We start from the raw sequence: 22,390 nt of genomic DNA, 5'->3' as shown, positions 1-22,390 counted from the left end.
AATATTGTTAGAGTAAAGAGTAAGCAGTGTTAAAGTTGAGTAAAGGACAAATCTGGAGCCAGTCTTTTCCTTAACACAGGTTTATTCACAAAAACATAAGCACAGACTCCCCTTTTACTCCCCACCCCAACCCTGCTATAAACCAGCACTTAGAAACCTAAGAATAATTCCCTAAACTTTCCTCAATTAGTAACAGCTGGTCTTACTTACAAACTAAAGTATGCACTTCATATTAGAACAGGATTCCAACATTAACAAAAGACCTTCTTTCTTAAAGAAAAAAAAACTAGTGCATTTCTATTTTCAGACAATAAAAACTGATGAAAGAGAAATAAACCACACATTTGAGACTCCCATCATGAGTCGTCCTTCTTCCAATACTCCCAATAATTTCTCACTAAAGTGTTCCTTTTGGTAAACCAATCTGATAACTGATGTCTTGCATCTATCCATTTGAGTTTGGTTTTGTTCCACGATTTGTTTTAGACTTGCAATATCAATTCTTAATTTTTTTTCAATTACACACTTTGTGGAGTGTACGTTACCACAAAGTGAATGGTTGTCTATATAACAGTCCATTTTCTTTGGTATTTCCTTCATTTAGAATTTCTCTGAATACCTTTGATAAAAAGAATCCCATGTCAGCCTCAGGAGGTGCAAGAATTTCAGCAGCCAGAGTACTTTTTACTATTCTCCTTATTTTCTTGGCTTCCCAATCCAAGGGGCAACATTTTCCACTTTTCCCCATTACAAATATTATAAAATCCACTGCACTTGAAAACCCATCACAAAAGGTTTGCAATAGAGGCATCACTAAAGCTTTCCTGTCTGCATGTAAAGCATTCAAGTGGTCCTGCAAGGGACAGCCACTCTTTTGAAAATACTTTAGTGTGTTGCTGTCTCCGAACATAAAGCAGTTGGGGCTTTCATATTCGTTAACTTTATGCCGATTTTCCTTGTCAGGAAATTCCAAGTAGCAATTGAGCCAATCCCACCTCACACACTGTTAGAGATGTGAATGTGATCCCACACCACACAGTTGAATGACTCAGCAACCAAAATGCTCATCACTGGACTCGAACTTGCAGCAAGCAATCCAATTTCTTCAGGCCAGTCATCATCATCATTCTCAGCATCAGGACTGCCTGCTTCACGGTTACCTCAAAGACATAATTTTTTTTGTTTTGAGCAAATCATGAGGATGACATAAAAGGGAGTGTGGTGGAACAGACAGAGAAATGGTTGAAAGGAGACAGGAAAATGGCATTAATGGATGTCTCATAAACAGACAGGCAGCAAAATTCTCTAGGGCCAGAATTTTGAGTTTGGCGGGCGAGCATGATTGGCAGGTCCGGGTGTGGGTAGGTAACAGCCCACTGCCCACGGTCAGCCCCAAACCCACACTAACGGGCCAATTAAGGCAGCTCCCCAATGGTCAGGAAGGGGTGGGCGGGTAGAGGGGCCTGTCAGCCACTGGGTCCAATGGTGACCGGCGGCTGGTTTAAGACTGGCAGAGTCAGGCCCTGGTAGGCTGCCAGCAAAGAAGACATCTTCGGTGTCGTCAGCAGGAGATGAAAAATTATGGATTCGAATTCAGGTGCAGACGTCAGGCGGGAGGGCAGGTTGGGTGGGCACTCGGCCCCCCTGGTTTTCGGATGAGTGCCCCGTGGTCCTCCGGGGGGAGGTGGCTGCCAGGAGGGACACCCTTGTACCCAGAGATGGAAGGAGGAGGCCAGTGCACCTGACAAAAAGATCTTGGGAGGAGGTGGCAGCACTGGTCAGCAGCCAGGATATGGTGCGGAACACCTGGGTCCAGTGCCACAAGAGGTTTAACGGCCTGCTGAGCTCAGCAAGGGTGAATACCGTGTTGGCGTGGATCAGTGTGGTGAAGTGTTAAGGTCTGGCCATCCCCTGTGGAGCTCAGGGGTGTTAGAGTCTGAGTGCCAGCTGTCAATGACGCCGGAGCTGGCCAAGGGGGTGAGCCCTGGCTGCTTGGACCGAGTGCCTTGTGGCTCGAGGGCCACGACTAGGATGTGCCCTGCCAGGTGTTCCTCAGCTGGAGTTGGCCAGGCTGCGATGGTGCTGCAGGTAGAGAGGGGACTGATCAACGCTCCTCTGTCCTTTCAGGGGAAGACAGCCCATAACAACATTGAGAGGTCAAGGACAGGCGGAGGCCCCACTAACCTCATAATCCTGACCAGATTTGAGCAGGAGGCTTTGGAGCTGGAGAGGCGCCAGGGACCTCGGTCAGCCGGCCGCGGAGAGATGGGGGTGTCAGATGAAGGTAAGAGTGCAGAGCACAGAGGTGAGAGTTCAGATGGTGCAAACATTCTAGTGCAGTCTCATCATTAATGGGAGCCTCAAACCTGGAGTCCCCATTGATCATTGAAAGACGATGGCACCATGTTGCAGATCTCCATTGTCTCTCCAGGGTGCCTGGCCTGCACAGTGACAGTGCGATGACCTAAACGAATGACACGTCTTTGTTCTCCCTTAGATTTTCCACCATGCGTCCAATCACAGGGCCCCAAATACCCACCCCTGACACCCAGCTGTCCAACCTATCCTCATAAGACAACCAGTTTATCCCGTCTCTCAGAATCATTCCAATAATTCCAGAATCACCACCAAATTCAGTCTGACTGACCCATTATTATTTGGCCTGTCACTCACATCCTTTTTAAATGATGGCACAACATTCACAGATCTTCAATCCCCTGGTTCCTTGCCTGTATCTAGTAAGGATTGGAAAATGATCCTCAGAGCATCTGCTATTTCCCCCTGGCTTCCTTCACAACCTGGGATAGAATTCATCTGGCCCTGGTGATTTATCCACCTTCAAGGATGCGAGTCCCTCCAGTACTTCCTCTCTCACTTTGCTTATTATATCCAAAACTTCACACTCCTCCTCGTTAACTAGAATATCTGCATCATCCCTCTCAGTGAAGACAGAGACAAAGTACTCATTGAGAACCCTGCCCACACCTTCTGCATCAATCCACAACTTACCAGGTACATCTCTGAGAGGCCCAACCCTTTCCTTAGTTATTCTCTTGTTCTTAATGTACCGGTAAAACATCTTTGGGTTTTCTTTAATTTTACCTGCTGATATTCTTTCATACCCTCTCTTTGCTTTCCTAATTTGCTTTATTACTTCACTCCTGTACTCTCTATAGTCCTCTAGGCTTCTTACAGTATTAAGCCTTTTGTGACTGTCATAGCTTTTTTCTTTCTGCTTTACCTTGACCTATATGCTTCTGGATAACCAGGGGGGCTCTAGATTTGGCTGCACCACCCTTTTTCTTTGTGGGTACATGTCTACACTGTGCCTGTAGAAACTCGCCTTTGAATGCCTCCCACTAATTTGTCACTGATTTTCCTTCAAGTGAGTAGTTGTATCCAGTCCACTTTCACCAAATCAATTCTCAGCTTTGTAAAGTTTGCCTTCCCCCAATTTATAACTTTTAACCATGTTCTATTTTGTCCTTTTCCATAATGATGCTATGTCTAACTGTGTTATAGTCACCGTCTCCAAAATGGTCTCCCACTGCTATTTCATCCACTTGCTCAGCCCCATTTCCTAAGACTAAATCTAGAATTGCACCCCATCTCTTTGGGCTTGTTACATGCTGGCTAAAAAAGTTCTCTTGAATGCAGTTCAAGAATTGTGCACCCTCTGTGCCCTTCACACTGTTCATATCCCAGTTGATGTTAGGGTAGCTGGAAGTCCCCAACTATTATTGCCCAATCCTGGACATATTCAAGAAATTCACCATAATGATATGTTCTAGCCTGCTTGTTCCAATCTATATGAAAGTTAAAATCGCCCATTAAAATTACTCAGCTTTCACTGATTGTCTAATCTTTATATATATGCAATCTACCACTTCACAGCTGCTTCCTGGAGACTATACACAACTCACACTTTAGTCTGAAATGCTTTTCTTTTTTTAAATTCTACCACCTGCTTACCACTCCTTAAATCCTCTATCATTGAAATTATTTCATCCTTTATCATTAAGTTTACACCTCCACCACCTGCATCCCCATCTTTTCTGTAGACCTGATAACCTGGTATGTTTAGTTCCCAGTCCTGACTTCTTGTAGCAGTATCTCATGAATGGCTCCCATGTCCTATCCTCCAGCTTGAATTTGTTCCTACAATTCATTCAATTTGTTCCTTATTTAGGGAGGGGGTTCCAGGATTTTGACCCAGTGACAGTGAAGGAACGGCAATATATTTCCAAGTCAAGATGGTGAGTGACTTGGAGGGGAAACTCCAGGTAGTGGTGTTCCCATCTATCTGCTGCCCTTGTCTTCTAGATGGTAGTGGTCGTGGGTTTGGAAGGTGCTGTCGAAGGAGCCTTGGTGAGTTTCTGCAGTGCATCTTGTAGATGTTACACACACTGTTGCTACTGCGCATTGGCGGTAGAGGGAGTGAATGTTTATGGATGTGGTGCCAAGCAAGTGGCTGCTTTGTCCTGGATTGGGTCAAGCTTCTCGAGTGTTGTGGGAGCTGCACTCATCCAGGCAAGCGGGGAGTATTCCACCACACTCCTGACTTATGCCTTGTAGATGGTGGACAGGCTTAGGGGAGAAAAGAGGTGAGTTATTCATCACATGATTCCTAGTCTCTGACCTGCTCTTGTAGCTACAGTATTTAGATGGCTGGTCCAGTTCAGTTTCTGGTCAATGGTAACCCCCAGGATGTTGATTCCGTGAAGGTAATGCCATTGAACGTCAAGGGGCAATGGTTGGATTCTCTCTTGTTGGAGATGGTCATTACCTGGCACTTGTGTGGCGTGAATGTTACTGCCACTTGTCAGCCCAAGCCTGGATATTGTCCAGGTCTTGCTGCATTTGGACATGGACTGCTTCAGTATCTGAGGAGTTGTGAATGGTGCTGAACATTGTGCAATCATCAGTGAACATCCCCACTTCTGACCTTATGATGGAAGGATGGTCATTGATGAAGCAGCTGGAGATGGTTGGGCCGAGGACACTACCCTGAGGAACTCCTGCAGTGATGTCCTGGAGCTGAGATGACTGACCTCCAACAACCACAACCATCTTCATTCGTGCTAGGTATGATTCCAACCAGTGGAGAGTTTTCCCCCTGATTCCCAATGACTCCAGTTTTGCTGGGGCTCCTTGATGCCACACTCGGTCAAATGCTGCCTTGATGTCAAGGGCAGTCACTCTCACCTCACCTCGGGAGTTCAGCTCTTTTGTCCATATTTGAACCAAGGCTGTAATGAGGTCAGGAGCTGAGTGGTCCTGGCAGAACCCAAACTGGGCGTCAGTGAGCAGGTTATTGCTAAGCAAGTATTGCTAAGCAAGTATTGCTTATTCCTACACCAATTTGCACATGGCTTGGGTAGTAATCTAGAGGATTCAACCCTTGAGGTCCTATTCTTTAATGTAGCTCCTAGTTCCTGACAGGACCTATGGCCTAACCTTCCCTCTGTTGTTGGTCTCAATATGGACCCTCCTGCTCCAACATCCTTTCAGCCTGGTCTGAGATGTCCCTTATCCAGTAAGCGAGCTGGGCAGCCTACCACCGGGAGCTCTTATTCCTTAATTATTGAAACACCCACATCTGCCACCCTCCACCCGCCTCCCTCTACGTCTGGGCATTGTCTACATACTATATTTTCACCACTTCAAACCTGTCCTGTTCTATCCATCTTGTGCCTAAAGATGGCCTCATATTTCTAATTTTAAGTTTCCATCTCCACTAGTTATGGTGCTGTCAGTCAGTCTCAGTTTGGCTTTTTAATCTCGTTGTCTAAGTTGTTAATTAATATGGTGAATAGTTGACGCTGATCTTTGTGGGACACCCTACCAATTATCACCATTATCCCTACTCTCTGTCGACCGTCATTCAGCTAATTTCTTACCGAGCCATTTGAACAGATAGAAATAGGTAGAATGTTTAAGGAAATCTAAGGAAAAACAGGCACTCGATCTTATGCTGTCTTTTCAAACAGAAATACCAGAGCTCCCAGAACAGCAGGTGCAAATGTCTGTTTTATGTCCTTTCTCTCGGGGGTTCACCATCTCCTTGAGCAGATCCTGCTGAGAAATCCCACATGGGGACAGAAAGGAGAATCATGGAAGCTCATGAAATTGAGGGTAAATTATTAACCTGGTCAGCAGCAAATTGACTGAACCAATTGTCAAAACTTGGACAAATGGATTTCAATACAGTAAAGCCCATGCTTAATGTCAGCTCACTTAATACTGTTTCACTTTAACATCACTCATAAAGTAGCATCAAAATATCTGTTTAATGTTGTTAATGTTGCCTGTTTCAATTTAACCACAGACTTTCTCTTCTATTCAGGACTTTACCGCAATGCTTCCCCACTCTTGCCCTCAGTTCCTCTTCATCCCATTCCTACCCTTGTCTCTCCCACCCTTACTGACTCCCTCCTCCTTGCCTCTCCCACCCTTACTGACTCCCCCCCCACCCTTGCCTCTCCCACCCTTACTGACTCCCCCCCTTGCCTCTCTCACCCTTACTGACTCCCCTCCCCTTGCCTCTCCCACCTTTACTGACTCCCCCCTCGCCTTTCCCACCCTTACTGACTCCCCCCTCGCCTTTCCCACCCTTACTGACTCCCCCCTCGCCTCTCCCACCCTTACTGACTCCCCCCTCGCCTTTCCCACCCTTACTGACTCCCCCCTTGCCTCTCCCACCCTTACTGCCTCCCCCCACCCCCCCACCCCTTGCCTCTCCCACACTTACTGACTCACCAGCCGCGCACCCCCCCAACCCCCCCGCCCCCTTTGCCTCTTGGCCTCTGTCCCTCAGCCGTTCCCAGCTTCTGGCTCTCCTGCTGCCTCTGCTCCTGGCTTCGTACTCAAGTCCTGGCCTCCATCTAGTGTCAGAAGTTGGTCAGTGCTGATAGTCCGAGAACCTCAGCCACTACCTGCACTAACAATCTTTTGCCACTACATGGAGCCTGGTCAATCTAAAAGTACTGTACTGAGGTGAATGCTGTAATTTATTTTAAGAATTTAATTGTATTATATTTTGCATTTCTTTTATATTTAGTGATGCATTTTATTTTGCAAGTTATTTCATCTAGGTATGCACAGTGCCGCACATATGTGGTACAGTATTTCAACTTGTACATTGGTTCTTCTGGGTGAGAAACATCCGAAGGAATCTAGCTCTGACTTTAACGTTGATCCCTATGGGAACCTATGATTCATTTAAAGTCATTCCACTCAAAGTCGCAATTTTCAGGTACACAACCACAACTTTAAGTGAGGACTTTATTATATTGGCAAATGTGAGGTTGCTCACTTTGGAGTAACCAATAAAACAGGGGACTTCCTAAATGGTGAAAAGCTAGACATAACGAAGGTCCCAAGATACTGGAAGATCCAGGTTATTAAAATGTCATGAATAGATACAGAAAATAATCATAAAGGTTCATGGAATGCTAGCCTTTATATCTAAAGGAACAGAATGCACGGAAGGTAAAAGTGATGCTTCAGCTGTACAGAGCCCTGGTTAGATAACACCTGGTGGACTGTGAGTTATTCTGTGCAACACAGCTTAGGAAGGATATATTGTTCTGGGAGAGTACACTGTTGATCAACTACAATGGTACCTGGACTCCAGGTGTTATTATACAAGGAGAGGTTATATCAACCAAGTATAGATTACCTGAAAATTAAAGGATTAAAGGGTGATTTGTTCAAAGTTTTCAAGATATTAAGGGGGACAGGTAGAGTAGATTTGATGAAAGTATTTCTTCTAGTTGGGGAACCTAAAACTATAGTTCTGAAAACTGAGTTCTGAAGAAGAGTCATAAGACTCAAAATGTTAACTGTGTCTCTCTCTCTCCACAGATCTTGCTAGACCTGCAGAGGTTTTTCAGCGTTTTCTGTTGTTATTTCAGATTTCCAGCATCTGCAGTATTTTGCTTTTATTCATAGATTTTTGTTAGCCAAAGATATTGAGGGATATGGGGCAAAAGTGGCTATATGGAGTTAGGTCACAGTTCAAGCATGACATTGCTGAACATTGAAACAGGCTCATGGAACTAAATGGCACATATTCCTGTTCCTACAAGTTGGAGAAACTTTTACAATGTAAAATATTGCAACATGCAACATATTACCATGAGTGGTGATTGAGAAGGTGCACAATGTAGTATAAGGGTCTGGCGCATATACAGTTAATGTGGGACTATGTACAGTACCACCCACACAGTGATGTAAGAGAGCACATGACCCGCCCCCCCAGGGTCAGCCTAGTGTTGGACAGAGCCATGTGTACCAGCAAGCATGGAAACAGCTCCCAGCTTGTACCCATTACTGCATATTTGTAAATAGTACTAGTGGCAATAAAGACTCACAGTTAACCTACGTATGACCACGAAAACTCCTTCAGACCTACCGAACTGTAACCAACATCCCCACATGGCGTGGAAAAAAAGCCCAAAACATCACAGAAAATGCAAAGAGAAACTAAAATGCTGGAAGACTGAGAAAAAAAATGCAGCAGTGTGACCTGAAAAGGAGTTCCAGAAGCAGAGGTGCAGAGGAAAAATTGCCAAGAAAAAAGCTCCAAAGAAAGGCCTGGAAACTGAAGGCAGAGATTTAAAATTCCTTATTGCAGCAGAAGACTCCATTGTATCTCCTTTGGAAATCCAGCTTCTAATCCCAGAACGCACAAAGTCAGCAGACCTATCAAGGGTGAGCTAAATATTTTAAAACTCTGGGCCACAAGTCCTGAGAAATCTTTAAAAATTTCAGAAGTGCAGCTTGCAAAAAACTGTCAGTAAAAACCTGATTCCTGAGTAGACAATTTAACACGTGGTAGCCAAGCTCGCTATGAAAAGATTTATAAATAATTCGTTGAATACTCAGGAAGAATCATGACTTTTTAAATCCAGATAAAGGTAAGCAAAAACCAGGATTCGACCTTAAACATAAATGCTGAGTAAGAGAATTCTACAAATGGCCGCTCCAGACAGCCCTTGTTGAAAATCATTTTCAAACTGAGCCCGATCGCCATTGTAGCGGAGCCCGCCAAAACCAGCAAGCGTGGGAAATCCCTTTGTCTCCAAGTGAATGGTGATGCTGTGGTGGCCTAAAGACAACTATAGGGGGGCCCCACTCAGTATTGAAAGGGTTAATGGAGCAATTAAGTTAAACGCTTGAGCCTAAGAGAAAAACACTGCAACCTTGCAGAACAATAGCATCTTGTCTGACCACTATAGTAGGATGGGTCTTGAGACATTCCATGTGTCTCTCTCTCGGGCCAAATGTAATCAAAGTTGTGGTAACCAAATTATAAACAACTGCACCTGCGGTGTAGGAATGGAAATTTACTGGAACATGGATTGGTCAGTAAACTTATGCAAGTAAGTGGATTGAGATGTACAAAATTTACTGATTGGTTGTAAAATGCTTTTAAGCAAGTCTTTGTGTATTCTGCTTTGAGACAGTGCAATAACTCTCGCTGTATTGTTCTCCCTTGTGCACAAATAATAAATGGGGTTTCTACGTACGAACTGATGCCTCGGTGTGATTAATCTCCAACAATGCCATCCTGAAATTCAGAAAGCTCTTAAAGCAGAACCCACACTTTTAAATTTTTAACCATGGATCAGAATTCCACTCCAGAACCATTTGGACTCATCCAAGGGCCAAACCTAAAGGGAAATTTGGCATCCTTGAGAAGAGAATTTCTAAACTACCAGAGAACATCAGGTCTACATAGAAAGTCAGAAAAAATCCAGGTAAATACCTTTTCATCCTGGGGCTTTGGTGAACTTGCAGAAGAAGTAATCCTAATGCAAGGCATTGATGAAGCTTCAAGAAATATTAAAAGCTTTTGATGGATATTTTTATCCTTAAGTAGTGAAGCACACAGAGCTTAAAAAGCGGGATAGAAACCCCCAAGTAAAGATACAGAAGGAAGAAGACACATGAGGGTGCCAGAGAGCCAAAGACCTTTCCAGAAGTCCCAAAAACATATCTTTTTGGAAACTCCGACACATTACCCGAACTGCAACAGCAGGTGGCAGTGAAGATGACTGTGAAGAAAGGCAGGTTATCTGATGAAATCCCAAATAAACAATCCCTGCAAAAGGAAACTGTTCATATCAAAGCTGAATTGGAAGATTTGAAACACAAAATTCAAGCTGAGTATATACCTTTGAAAACACATGACAAACTAAAGTCTTCAATGAACCAAACTGTTCAAGATCCGAACAAATTGCTGAGGAGTCACAATGGTACAAGGAGGAAATAACAACTCTGAATTCCATTGTTGGCAAATGGAAGTGGGAGTTGGGAAAACTCAGCCAGATGTACAACCAGGCACAACAGCAAGCAGAAAATGCACTTAAAGAAGTTGAAAGACTCTCTGAGGAACCAATGCAAACCCCTTGAACATGAGGAGTTACTAAAGAAGTTGAATACTACTTCAATGCGGAAAAAGCTGCGCTGGAACTATCAGTAGGGGCAAAGCAATGCACTGAATCACAGACTGAGAAGGCAAGAGCTGAACAACAAAGTAAACAGCTGAAAGAATACCTAACTATCCTTCAAGATTAAGTTCAAATACAGTACATAACCGTTCAACAGCAGGAAGGAATAAAGGCTACCTCGAAAAGCAGAATGGAAGAACAGCAGAACAGACTTGATGAGACTCTTAAATTAAAAGAGAACTCAAGATGAAGTAATTGAGCTTCACAAAGAAAATAAAAACCTGCTAAAGAACCTTAACATGCTACAAGGATCCCTCAGGTCAAAGTTTGCTTCTCTGGAAAACTACAGAGTAAAGCAAAATGAATTTAATATCATCCTAAAGGAAGTAACAAACCAGTTGGAAGAGAAGACTCAGAAATGTTCTGTATTCCAGGAGGAAGCCAGGGGTATAAGAAAGAGACTGCTGAAGAAAATGGTTGGACGTTTGGAAGAAAACTTGGGAAAACATTACCTTTCCAAAGATGTATATGAAGAGATTAAAATTAAGAACCTAGAATGACAAGAGCAAGTCGAACTTCTCACAAAAGAGTGTGAAGTGTCTCAGAAACAACTGGCAGAATTGCAATTACAGAGTGTGAGCTTGAAGAATAGTGCAGAGGAGTTGTGCTCTATTAAAGAAAAACTGATCAGCATAGAGAACCAACTTTCACACACAAAAGATGAATTTGTAAATGAAAAACAAGAACTAATGAGAACATTGGACTTGCTCACAGGAAGTGGAACACCTGAAAGGGGACACAAAATGCTTAAATGACTAACTTATAGAAGCAAATTTGACAAAGATCAATCTTCAATTAAAACTTGATGAACTTCAAGCATCAGAAGTCTCTAGTAAGCATCATGCAAAATGCCTAGAACAGGAGAAAGAAATGCTGATGCATCAGAACAATTGGTTGAAAGCAGAATTAACAACCAAAACTGATGAACTTCTTGAACGTTGCTCCAATTGGGAACAACATGAAGGGTGAGATACAGAACATGGAAGAGCAAATCCCGACTTTGAAAGCAAATAGGAGAAATTCTACGAAACAGACTGGCAATCTAACAAGTGAATTGAAAGAGTCCAAGGAGCAGTCAACGACAATGGAAAAAAATTCCAAACAGAACTGAATGCCCAGATGAAGCTGTGAAACTTATATTAAGAGTTGCACAGATAATTCTGAAACAGAGACAACTCAACTTGCCAGAGTAGTTGCTGAGCTGAATGAAAAGATTAATAGGCTCAAAAAACAACTGGAAAAGAAGAAAATACTCAAAATTTTTGATAAAATTGAGAAAAAATTGGAAAAGAAGTCATCAAAGATTTGGGTAAAAATGTGAAAATGAGGATTCCAATTTTGAAATGTAAACTTCCACATACATCGTGACAACCCACATGATGACATAAGTAAAAGAAGCGACAGGGAGATGACTACAATGTTCATCCCACAAGAAACGAGTTAGAGTAGCGACCACCAGCCAGTGCAACAGCCGATCCGACAAAGTGCAGTTCAACCCGAAAGAATGGAGGAAAAGGATGAAAGCATACCCAATGCTAGAACAACCTCTGAATCTACAGGAAGAACCAGCAGTGACAGAGCCTACCACTCCTCCAGGAGCAGTGGGAATGAGATATGGAAGGGTGCAAGGCCTCCAGGCTGCCTGAATCTCTGAATTCAAGGACTTGAAGGGGGAAGATGGGGTAGTGAGAATGTAGTAATGACAATGTAAATGTATGATCGTAATAATAATGTAAGTCATAAGTTAAACTGCAATCACTTAAAATAAATTGGATAAAGGCTTGGGAGAGGTGTAGTGTATGGGTCTGGAACATAGAGGGTTAATGTGGGACTGAGTACAGTAATACCCATACAGTGAAGTAGTAAGAGAGCACATGACCCACATCCACGGTCAATCGAGTGTTAGACAGAGCTGTGTGTACCAGCAAGCAGGAAGACAGCTCCCAGATAAAGGCAAAATACTGCAGATGCTGGAAATCTGAAACAAAAACAAAAAGTGCTGGAAAGACTCAGCAGGTCTGACAGCATCTGTGGAGAGAAAGACAGAGCTAACGTTTCGAGTCCTTTGACTCTTCTTCAGAACTAAAGAAAAGTTAAAATGTGGTAAAATATACACTGTTTAAGGGGGGAGGGGGGTGATGGTACAGGTGAAGCTGGATAGAAGGCCAGTGATAGGTGGAGGCAAAGGAAAGATTGACAAGATGTCATGAACTAAAGATCAAAGGGGTGTTGATGGTGGTGATACTGGCTAAAGGAGGTGCTAATGGTGACTTTAAGAGTGGAAAGCAGGATGAGCAAGTGACAGATGACCCGAGTGGGGGTGGGGTGAGGGGAGGGGATGGCGTGGGAAGAAAATATTTATATATATATATATATATATATATGTATATATATTTGAAAAAAGGGGATCAAATCTCCTCTAACCTCACCCCTTTTTGATCCCCTTTTTCCAAATATTTATTTTTACATTTTTATATATATTTTTCCCATCTATTTTTATGATTATTATTTTTAAAATTTATTTCCATTTTTATTCATTGTTTTATCCCCACCTTTTAGCCTATTTTGATCTTCTCCCCCCACCCCACCCACTCGGGCCATCCTGCTCATCCTGCTTTCCACTCTTGATGTCACCATTAGCACCTTCTTTAATCAGTATCACCACTATCAACACCCCTTTGATCTTTAGTTCATGACATCTTTTGCAATCTCTCCTTCGTCTCCACCTATCACTGGCCTTCTATCCAGCTTCACCTGTACCAGCCCCCCTTAAACAGTATATATTTCACCACATTTTTACTTCTCTTTAGCTCTGAAGAAGAGTCATACAGAATCAAAATGTTAACTCTGTCTTCCTCTCCACAGATGCTGTCAGACCTGCTGAGTTGAGATAGCTCCCAGCTTGTTCTCTTCACTGTATATTTGTAAATAGTTCTGGGTCAATAAAGACTCATGCTTAACCTATGTATGACTATGAAGGCTTCTGCAGACCAACCAAACTGTAACTAACACCCTACAACACTCAACAATCACTTAAAGAATATAAAAGTGCATTGAACAAAAGTCAGGAAAAATGGGGCTATAAAAATCAGTCCTCGAGAGGAGCCTATGTTCAGTGCAAGCAACAAAGTGCTGAGTTACCTTGTCCTATGCTACAACAAATATATTGAAGATATATATTTCAACACTTAAAACCATTTTGTCTGAGGAGGCATTGCATGCATAAGGATATTTGGGAAAGTTTGGAGATATCCCTAACTGAATGAACTAGAAAGGATGTTACGTACATGGGCAATGTTGTTGTAGAAGTCGACATTTCCAGCACAGAGATAGCGTCCCAATAACGTAGCATGTGTTGTAAAGATCGTGGCAACAGGAATATTGCGGGTTCTGCACATAATCAAACCAATGCCAGACAGCCATTCATGGAAGTGGGTGATGATAAACGGGCAGTTCCCTCCACACTGAGAAACAAACTACACAGGAAAGAAACCAGATTAATCAGGTGCAGAAAACATAGCTATCTATACTCAATCTTATCAAGTCTTATGCATCATATTCTTCTCAGTGTCAGCACCTAGCAGGTTAAAGGAATAATTCACTTATGTTTGGAATTGTATTGTTCATACATGTCTCAGAATTATTTCCAAAACATGCAACAAAACAGATTGAGTAAATAGAATCAAAGAATGCAGACACTGGAGTTTATTTTAACTCATGCTGAATTCATTATCTAAACTATCAACTTGAGGCCTATTTCCTGCTCTTTCCCTGAACCCTGTAATTTTTTTTTTGCAACTGCTCATCCATTCCTCTAAAATATAGAGATTGCTTTGCAATATAATCCTCTATTCCAGTTTTAATAGATTGTTAATAATCATCTTTGCAAGGTAGTCATTTATTCCAAGTCCCAATAGCCCATGACATCAACATTTCTTCTAGCTCCCTGTTGTTTGAGTTTTAAGCTGGATATTTTAACTGAGTTTACCATCACCTGGAACTTCCATTTGCAGATCCTGCAGACCCTGTTTACTTATCAAATATCCAGGTAAACAAGAGCAAGAAACCTTACCAATGTTCACTAGCTTACTGGAATGTACCACTGGAACAAGAGTAGGCTATTCAACCCCTCAATCCTGTCCCATCACTCATGTATCTCAACTCAATTTATCCTTCTTTGTTCCATATCCCTTAATACCACATGCAGCCTATATTGTGTGAACAGTCTATAGACTTAGGGAACAAACCAATCAATTTATTTAAGGTAAATGATCAGCACCCAGTACAAACAGTGTATTTGCAGTGATATACACTCTACTTATTCATAGAATCATAGAATGAGACACCATAGAAAATTATTTGGTCCACCAAGTCTGTATCGACACTTCGTTGGAGTTATACAATTCATCCCACTCCCCTGCTCTTTCCACACAGCCCTATAATTTGTTTGCCCTTCAAGTATTTATCCAATTCCTTTTTTGAAAATTATTATTGAATTTGCTTCCACCACCTTTTCAGGCTGTGTATCCCAGATCCCAACAAGGTGAAAAAACAATTTCCTCATGATTTTCCTGTTTCTTTTATAAATCACCTTAAATCTGCATCCATTGGTAACCAACTCTTCTGTCACTGGAAACCAAGTAAACTCTCAAAATCATTCATGATTTTTAACACCTCTAACAAATCTCCTCTTAACCTTCTCTACTCTAAGGAGAAAAAAACCAGCTTCTCCACATAACTGAAGCCTCTCATGCCTGGTACCATTCTCGCAAATCTCTTTCCATCACAACACATCAAAACAAGAAAGATCTATGAGATAACTTTCATCAAACTAGATCCCCAAAAATCTTTACTCATTTCTTACTTGCTGAAATTCAGCCAGAGATTGAAGTTAATCCAGATCCCCTGCTGCCTCCCTGGTCACTGACAGGAGCTGTTATTTCCTCTTGCTCCAGGCACCAGGCTGAGAGGTCGTTGGCAACCATGGACTCCCATTGGATTGGTCCACGATTATGCTCAGCAAAGTACTGCAGTGGTTTGCCGTTGCCTTCTGCAGTCTGGCTGATCAGGAAACTTCTCTGCTCTTACTGCCGGCCATTAGGTTTACAGACTGATAATCAACCTGTTCGGCTTCCTTATGCACACACATTCCATGGCCATCAAGTCTGGCCAGAGGTAGGGACACTATCCACTGTGTCACAGGACACTCCCTGGGGTTTATTTACAGTTGCCAAAGCCTAACCAATCGGAGGCTTCTGGCCATACAGTTGACAATCAAAGGACCAGAATCATAGAATGGTTATAGCACAGTAAGAGACCACTCAACCTATCAAGCCTGTGTTGGTTCTCTGTAAGAGCGATTTAGCTGGTCCAACTTCCCAGCCTTTTTGAAGGAACCCTGCATTTTTTTTTCAGGTGTTTATCCAATTCCTGATTGAACCTGAAAGAGTGGTGGATCCTTTCAGGCAGTGCATTCCAGATCACAACCACTTGCTGTGTAAAAACATAGCAACATTCAGCCCATTTACTAGAGAAAACATTTTTCCCTCATGATCCCTTAGCCAATTGTTTTAAATGGATGCCTTCTCATACTTTGCCTTTCTGCCAATGGCAACAGTTTCTCCCTATCCTCTCTGTCCGGACTCATCATGATTTTGAACACCTCTATCAAATCTGCTATTAACTTTCTGCACTCTAAGGAGAACAGTCCCCAGCCTTTTTTAAATTTATTCATGAGCTGTGGGTGCCGCTGGCTAGGCCAGCATTTATTCCCCGTCCCTAACTGCCCTTGTTTAGAGGGCATTTAAGAGTCAACCACATTGCTGTGGCTCTGGAATCATATGGAGGCCAGACCAGGTAAGGATTTCCTTCCCTAAAGGACATTAATGAACCAGATGGGTTTTTACGACAATTGGCAATCATCAGATTTTTAATTCCAGATTTTTATTGGATTCAAATTTCACTATTTGCCATGGTGGGATTCGAACCCAGGTCCCCAGAGCATTACCCTCTGAGGTACTAGCCCAATGACAACATTACTATGCCACCATCTCCCCATCTATTCATGTAACTGAAGGTCCTCATCCCAGTAACCAATAATTGATCGCTTCCTTCTCGGAGGTCTGATACAACTGTCAATGAAACCACCTCACAGCTCCCCACAAGCCCACAGCGCAGACAAGCTTGTTATTTTTTATTAGTGTCAAATCGCTAGTTTTCAAGATATTTTGAAGAATTCATGTAATTAGAAACAGTACAGGTACCTATAGGAAGGCCACTCAGTACATATTGCTAAACCAACTTCATTCCTCAGCAATTGCCTCTTCTCTTCCAATCATTTCCTTGTTTACCTCCAATTTTTAACTGGTGGAGGCTCACTGACTTCACCTTTCACATGGAATTTTATAAAAAGTGTTGGGGAATTCTGGCATACTACACCAAGTTTACAAAGGTGGTGTGAAGGGTCAGAGCTCCAAGTGACAGGACAGCTGATGCTGGGGGCAAAGCAACAATCAGCATCACAATCAGCACAAGGGAGAACCCAAGGCTTCTAAGACAGGTTAAGTATCTGTGTTTCACTTTTTGTGTGTTTAGTATTTTTAGCATCTGATTGGAGGTAAAGGAGTGGCAGGGTCAGAGGTAAAGTCACCTAAAGTATTGTTAACAAGAGGGAAGTAGCTGATTGCTGAGCAGTTGGTAAGTACTTTTGTTTTTAAGTTTGCAGTAGTCTCACCTATAGAAACATGGCAGGGCACTTCAGTCCCCTGGAAAGTATATCCTGTGCTATGTGGGAACTCCAGGATGCTCCCTGTGTGCAAGAAGTGTTGTCAGCTGGAGGAACTCAAGCTTCCGGTTTCAGAGTTTGACCAGCAGCTAGAGTCACTGCGGTGCATCCACCAGACTGAACACTATGTGGATAGCACGTTACTGAATGTGGACATCCCACAGTTAAACTCGAGAAGGCAGAGAGAGAATGGGTGACCGCCAGAGAGTTAAGGAGAACCAGACAAGTAGTGCATCTCTCTCTCTCCAACCACTGAGAGTGATGGGTTCTCTAGGGTGTGTAACTAGAGTCAAGTCCAAGGGACCACAGCTGGCTCAGCTGTACAGGGAGCAAGAAGGAGATTGGGAAAGCAATAGTGATAGAGAATCCTATAGTTATAGGAACACGCAGGCAGTTCTGCAGCTGCAGAGGTGAATCTAGGCAGGGATGCCTCTCTGGTGCCAAGGATATCACTGAGCAGCTGCAGAGCAATCTGAGGGAAGTGGGCAAACAGACAGAAGTCACGATCCACATTGGTACCAACAACATTGGTAGAAAGAGGGATGGGGTCCTGCAAGCATATTTTAGGGAGGAAACTAGCAATCAGGAAATTAAGATAGTAATCTCCGAATTACTCCTAGTGTCGCCTGCTAGTGAGTATAGAAATAAGAGGATAGAACAGATGAATGTGTGGCTGGAGGGATGGAACAGGAGGAAGAGTTGTTTATTGCCGGATGGTTGGGGCTGGATCTGGGGTAGGTGGGACCTGTACAAGCTGGATGGGTCACATCTCAACAGAACCAGGACCAGTGCCCTCCTGGGGGAGACTAACTTGGCAAGGAGATGGGAACTGGGGTGTCACATGAGGAAGGATAAAGAAGTTCACCAAGAGCGGGAGAGACAGATAGCACTAAAGTCAGGAATAGAAAGGAATGAGGTGTGGTCAGGATGAGGGGTACATGTGACAAATCTCAGGGTGGTAATACAAGAACCAAGCTGAATATAGAAATTTCAGAGTATAAGTGAAACAGGAAAAAAGAGAGGCAAAAAGAGAATGTGAAAAAAGATTGGCAGCGAACATAAATGGAAATCTAAACGTCTTCACAGGCATATAAATAGTAAAAGGACATTAAGCGTCGTGTCAATTCGGGACCAGAGAGGACATCAACACTTGGATGCAGTGGACATGGTTGAGGTACCAAATGAATACTTTCACCTGTCTTTAAAACTGCTGCCAAAGTTTAGTGAAAGAGGAAGTAATTGAAACACTAAATGATCTAAAAATTGATAGAGGAGGTACTAATGCTGTACTTAAAGTAGGTAAATCACCAAAATGGGAAGCATTAAGGGATACAGAAGGAAGTAAGGGTGGAAATTGTGGAGGTACTTTCAATCCTCCTGAGACAGAGGGGTAGTGCCAGAAGACTGGAGAATTACAAATCTTACACCCTTATTCAAAGATGCAAGGATAAACCAAGCAGCTACAGGCCAGTCCGTTTAACCTCAGTGGTGGGAAAGCTTTTAGATGTGATGACCCAGGACAGAACTAACAGTCAATTGGACAAGTATGGATTAAGTAAGGGAAGCCAGCATAGGTTTGTTAGAGCAAATCATATTTAACTAACTTGACTGAGTTTTTGATACAGTAACAGAGATTTTCTTTTCATCCACAGGATGTGGGCTTCACTGGCTGGGCCAGCATTTATTGCCCATCCCTAATTGCCCTTGAGAAGGTGGTGGTGAGCTGCCTTCTTGAACCGCTGCAGTCCATGTGGTGTCGGTACACCCACAGTGCTGTTAGGGAGGGAGTTCCAGGATTTCAACCCAGTGACAGTGAAGGAACGGCGATATATTTCCAAGTCAGGATGGTGAGTGACTTGGAGGGGAACTTCCAGATGGTGGTGTTCCCATCTATCTGCTGCCCTTGTCCTTCTAGATGGTAGTGGTTGTGGGTTTAGAAGGTGCTGTCGAAGGAGTCTTGGTGAGTTCCTGCAGTGCATCATGTAGATGGTACACACTGCTGCTACTGTGCATTGATGGTGGAGGGAGTGAATGTTTGTGGATGTGGTGCCAATCAAGCGGTTGCTTTGTCCTGGATGGTGTCGAGCTTCTTGAGTGTTGTGGGAGCTGCACTCATCCAGGCAAGTGGGGAGTATTCTATCACACTTCTGACTTGCGCCTTGTAGATGGGGTGGACAGGCTTTGGGGAGTCAGGAGGTGGGTCACTCATCCCAGGATTCCCACCCTCTGACCTGCTCTTGTAGCCACAGTATTTACATGGCTAGTCCAGTTCAGTTTCTGGTCAATGGTAACCCCCAGGATGTTGATAGTGGGGGATTCAGTGATGGTAATGCCATTGAATGTCAAGGGGAGATGGTTGGATTCTCTCTTGTTGGAGATGGTCATTGCCTGACACTTGTGTGGCGCGAATGTTACTTGTTACTTGTCAGCCCAAGCCTGGATATTGTCCAGGTCTTGCTGCACTTGGACATGGGCTGCTTCACCATCTCAGGATGACAGTAATTCTTGATTTGTTATAAATGGACTTCCAAAAGACATTTGATAAAATGCCACATAACAGACTTGTTAGCAAAGCTAAAGACCATGGAATAAAAAGAATTGTGGTAGCATGGATATGAAGTTAGCTGAGTGACAGGAAACAGAATAGTGGTAAACGGTTGTGTTTTGGATTGGATGAAAGGACACAATGGGGTTCCCCAGGGATATATATTAATACCTAGACTTGGGCTTACAGGCCCCAATTTCAAAATTTGCAAATTACTTGAAACTTGGGATTATTGTGAACTGTGAATAGTGATAAATATCAAGAAAATGTGCTGATGGAATGGGCAGATAGGCAGCAGGTGAAGTTTAACAGAGAGAAGTATGAATACATTTTGATAGGAAGATCTAAGAGAAGCAATATAAAATAAGGGGATACAGAAACAGAGAGAACTGGGGATGTAAGTGCACAAATCATTGAAGATGGCCAGACTGGGAAGATGGTTAAAAGATTTATGGGATTCTGGGTTTTCTAATTAGATGCATAGAGTACAAAATCAAGGAAATTATGATGAGCCTTTATAAAACACTGTTTTGGCCTCAGCTGGAGTATTGTGTCAAATTCTGGGCACTACACTTGTAGGAGGGATGTGAAGGCTTTAGAGAGGGTGCAGAAAAGATTTAGGAGAATGGTTCCAGGGATGAGGGACTTCAGCTACATGGACAGGTTGGAGAAGTTGGTCTCCTTAAAGAGAAGGTTTAGCAGAGTGTTTTGGGACTAAGACCTCACAGTGCATATTTTTTATAAAAGACCTGGTGCCCAGCATTCGCCTGTGAGCTGCCCAGAGCAGCTTGACCATCACTCACCTGAGTGCTAACCACCCTGTAAATCCCCAGACCCTGTGGAGGATATTTTATCAGGGGTTGAATAGCCAGAGTGCTGAGATCTATGGCTTTGCTGATGCCTGATCCCCCAGTAAAGAAAATTCAGAACTCTAACCCTGAATGGACTTCACATAAAGAAAGGTTTTGAACCTACTCATTCCACATCCAAGGAAAGAACAGTGTCCTTGCTGACACATTAACCCAGATCTAAACCTCGAAAAAAGGAAAATGCAACTAGGGACTGCCATTGCCCCTGGGCTAGCTGTACATCTGAACTGCCAGTGGGAATAAGAACATCAATGTATACTTCTTTACTTCCTATTCTTCCTTCTTAAGACTATATAAAAAATGAAATAGAACTCTTTTTTAATCCGAGGTTGCAAAAACTGTCAGTGGACTAAGACCTCACACTATATATCTTTATAAAATATATATAGATATCCTCACAGCTAATTTCTAAAATTTTAAAAACTGGGCAAAGACCTTTCAAAATGGCTGGAGCTATATCCGTCTGTGACCCTTGAACAAAAGAAACTATCTGGCAGCTTCAAAGAAACTTACACCTCATTATCTCTGAAGAGACACTAACGCCCCCTGTGGGCTGCAGAGACCAAATTCAGAGAGAACTATACAAACTTCTGCATTTTGTAAGGCAAGCCTGGCCAACCAGAGCTTAACCATCTGGTAGGACAAAGGGCCCCGCAACCTTTCTTTAAAGTCTTAATGGTTGGAACATTTAACCATCACGGGAACGCAGATGGGGAATACACACACATTGTCAAACAGACTGGGAATCATGTGACATGAACCTCTAGCTGGTGGAACCAGTTATATTGCCTTGCTGTACTGCAAACTCAGTCTGCCACTTTGCCATCTATAAGCAGCAGCACAGTAATGGGGTTTTGGCCTCATCTACACTGTTTCTAGCAGAACTCTGTGTCATCGCCTCTAAGACTGATCCATCTCTGTTTGCCTACCTCACCGTGTGAAATCAACACTGCCAGAAAATCAGATTTCAACCTGTCAACTTCCATGAAAGAATACCTCATTGGACTTTGATTCTGGACTCTGGGCCTACAAGAAACAATAATTATTTTCTCTGTAGTCTTTGCCCTGTAAATCTTTCTTTTCCCTATCCCTCTTTTACTGTATAAGTGCACAGGAGGCAACATTGCAATCCTCCTCCCGCATTTTGAGTGTGTGCAGATAAACTAACCCTTTGAGTTCATCCTTTCTCAAGTTTGCTGTGGGGTTAATAATAGGAATTGGATCACACCAAAACCGAAGAGTTGGGAAGTATGCTACCGCTTATAAAGGGGGAAGTAAATCAAAACACCTTTCTGCTTAAGGACGGGTGGCGAGAGGAGAAATCAGGGCTGTTTAAATTAAACCCCCTCCTGTCCAAAGCAGGAGATTTAATAGAGATGATCAGAATCATAGGAGGTCCAGACATATTGGATAGAGAGAACAGTTCTCATTGGTAGAAGGATTGAGAACCAGAAGGCACTGATTTAAGATAATTGGCAAAAAAACCAACAGTGACTTAAAGAACTTTTTTAGACAGCACATGTTTAGGATCTAGAAAGCAGTGTCTGAGTCTGATAGAGGTAGATTCAATCATGACTTTCAAAAGGGAATTTGGATAAGCACCTGAAGAGTAAGAATTTGCTAAACTACAGGGAAAAGCCAGGAGCGGAACTAGCTGGCACAATGTGTCAAAACG

At 43.0% G+C, this 22,390-nt stretch overlaps 1 protein-coding gene across 1 annotated transcript in view; it reads right to left on the bottom strand.

Moving 5' to 3' along the window:
* Nucleotides 1–22,390, bottom strand: part of LOC121271596 (glycogen [starch] synthase, muscle-like) — a 149,871-nt gene that overhangs the window by 91,069 nt on the left and 36,412 nt on the right. Inside the window, exon 13 of the mRNA XM_041177631.1 lies at nucleotides 13,805–13,993. Within this exon, the coding sequence (XP_041033565.1) occupies nucleotides 13,805–13,993 (189 nt within the window). The remainder of the gene's footprint in view (nucleotides 1–13,804; nucleotides 13,994–22,390) is intronic.

Source organism: Carcharodon carcharias, chromosome 31 (genome assembly GCF_017639515.1).
Source record: "Carcharodon carcharias isolate sCarCar2 chromosome 31, sCarCar2.pri, whole genome shotgun sequence".
NCBI lineage: Eukaryota > Metazoa > Chordata > Chondrichthyes > Lamniformes > Lamnidae > Carcharodon > Carcharodon carcharias.
This window is presented reverse-complemented; position numbering and strand designations above follow the sequence as displayed.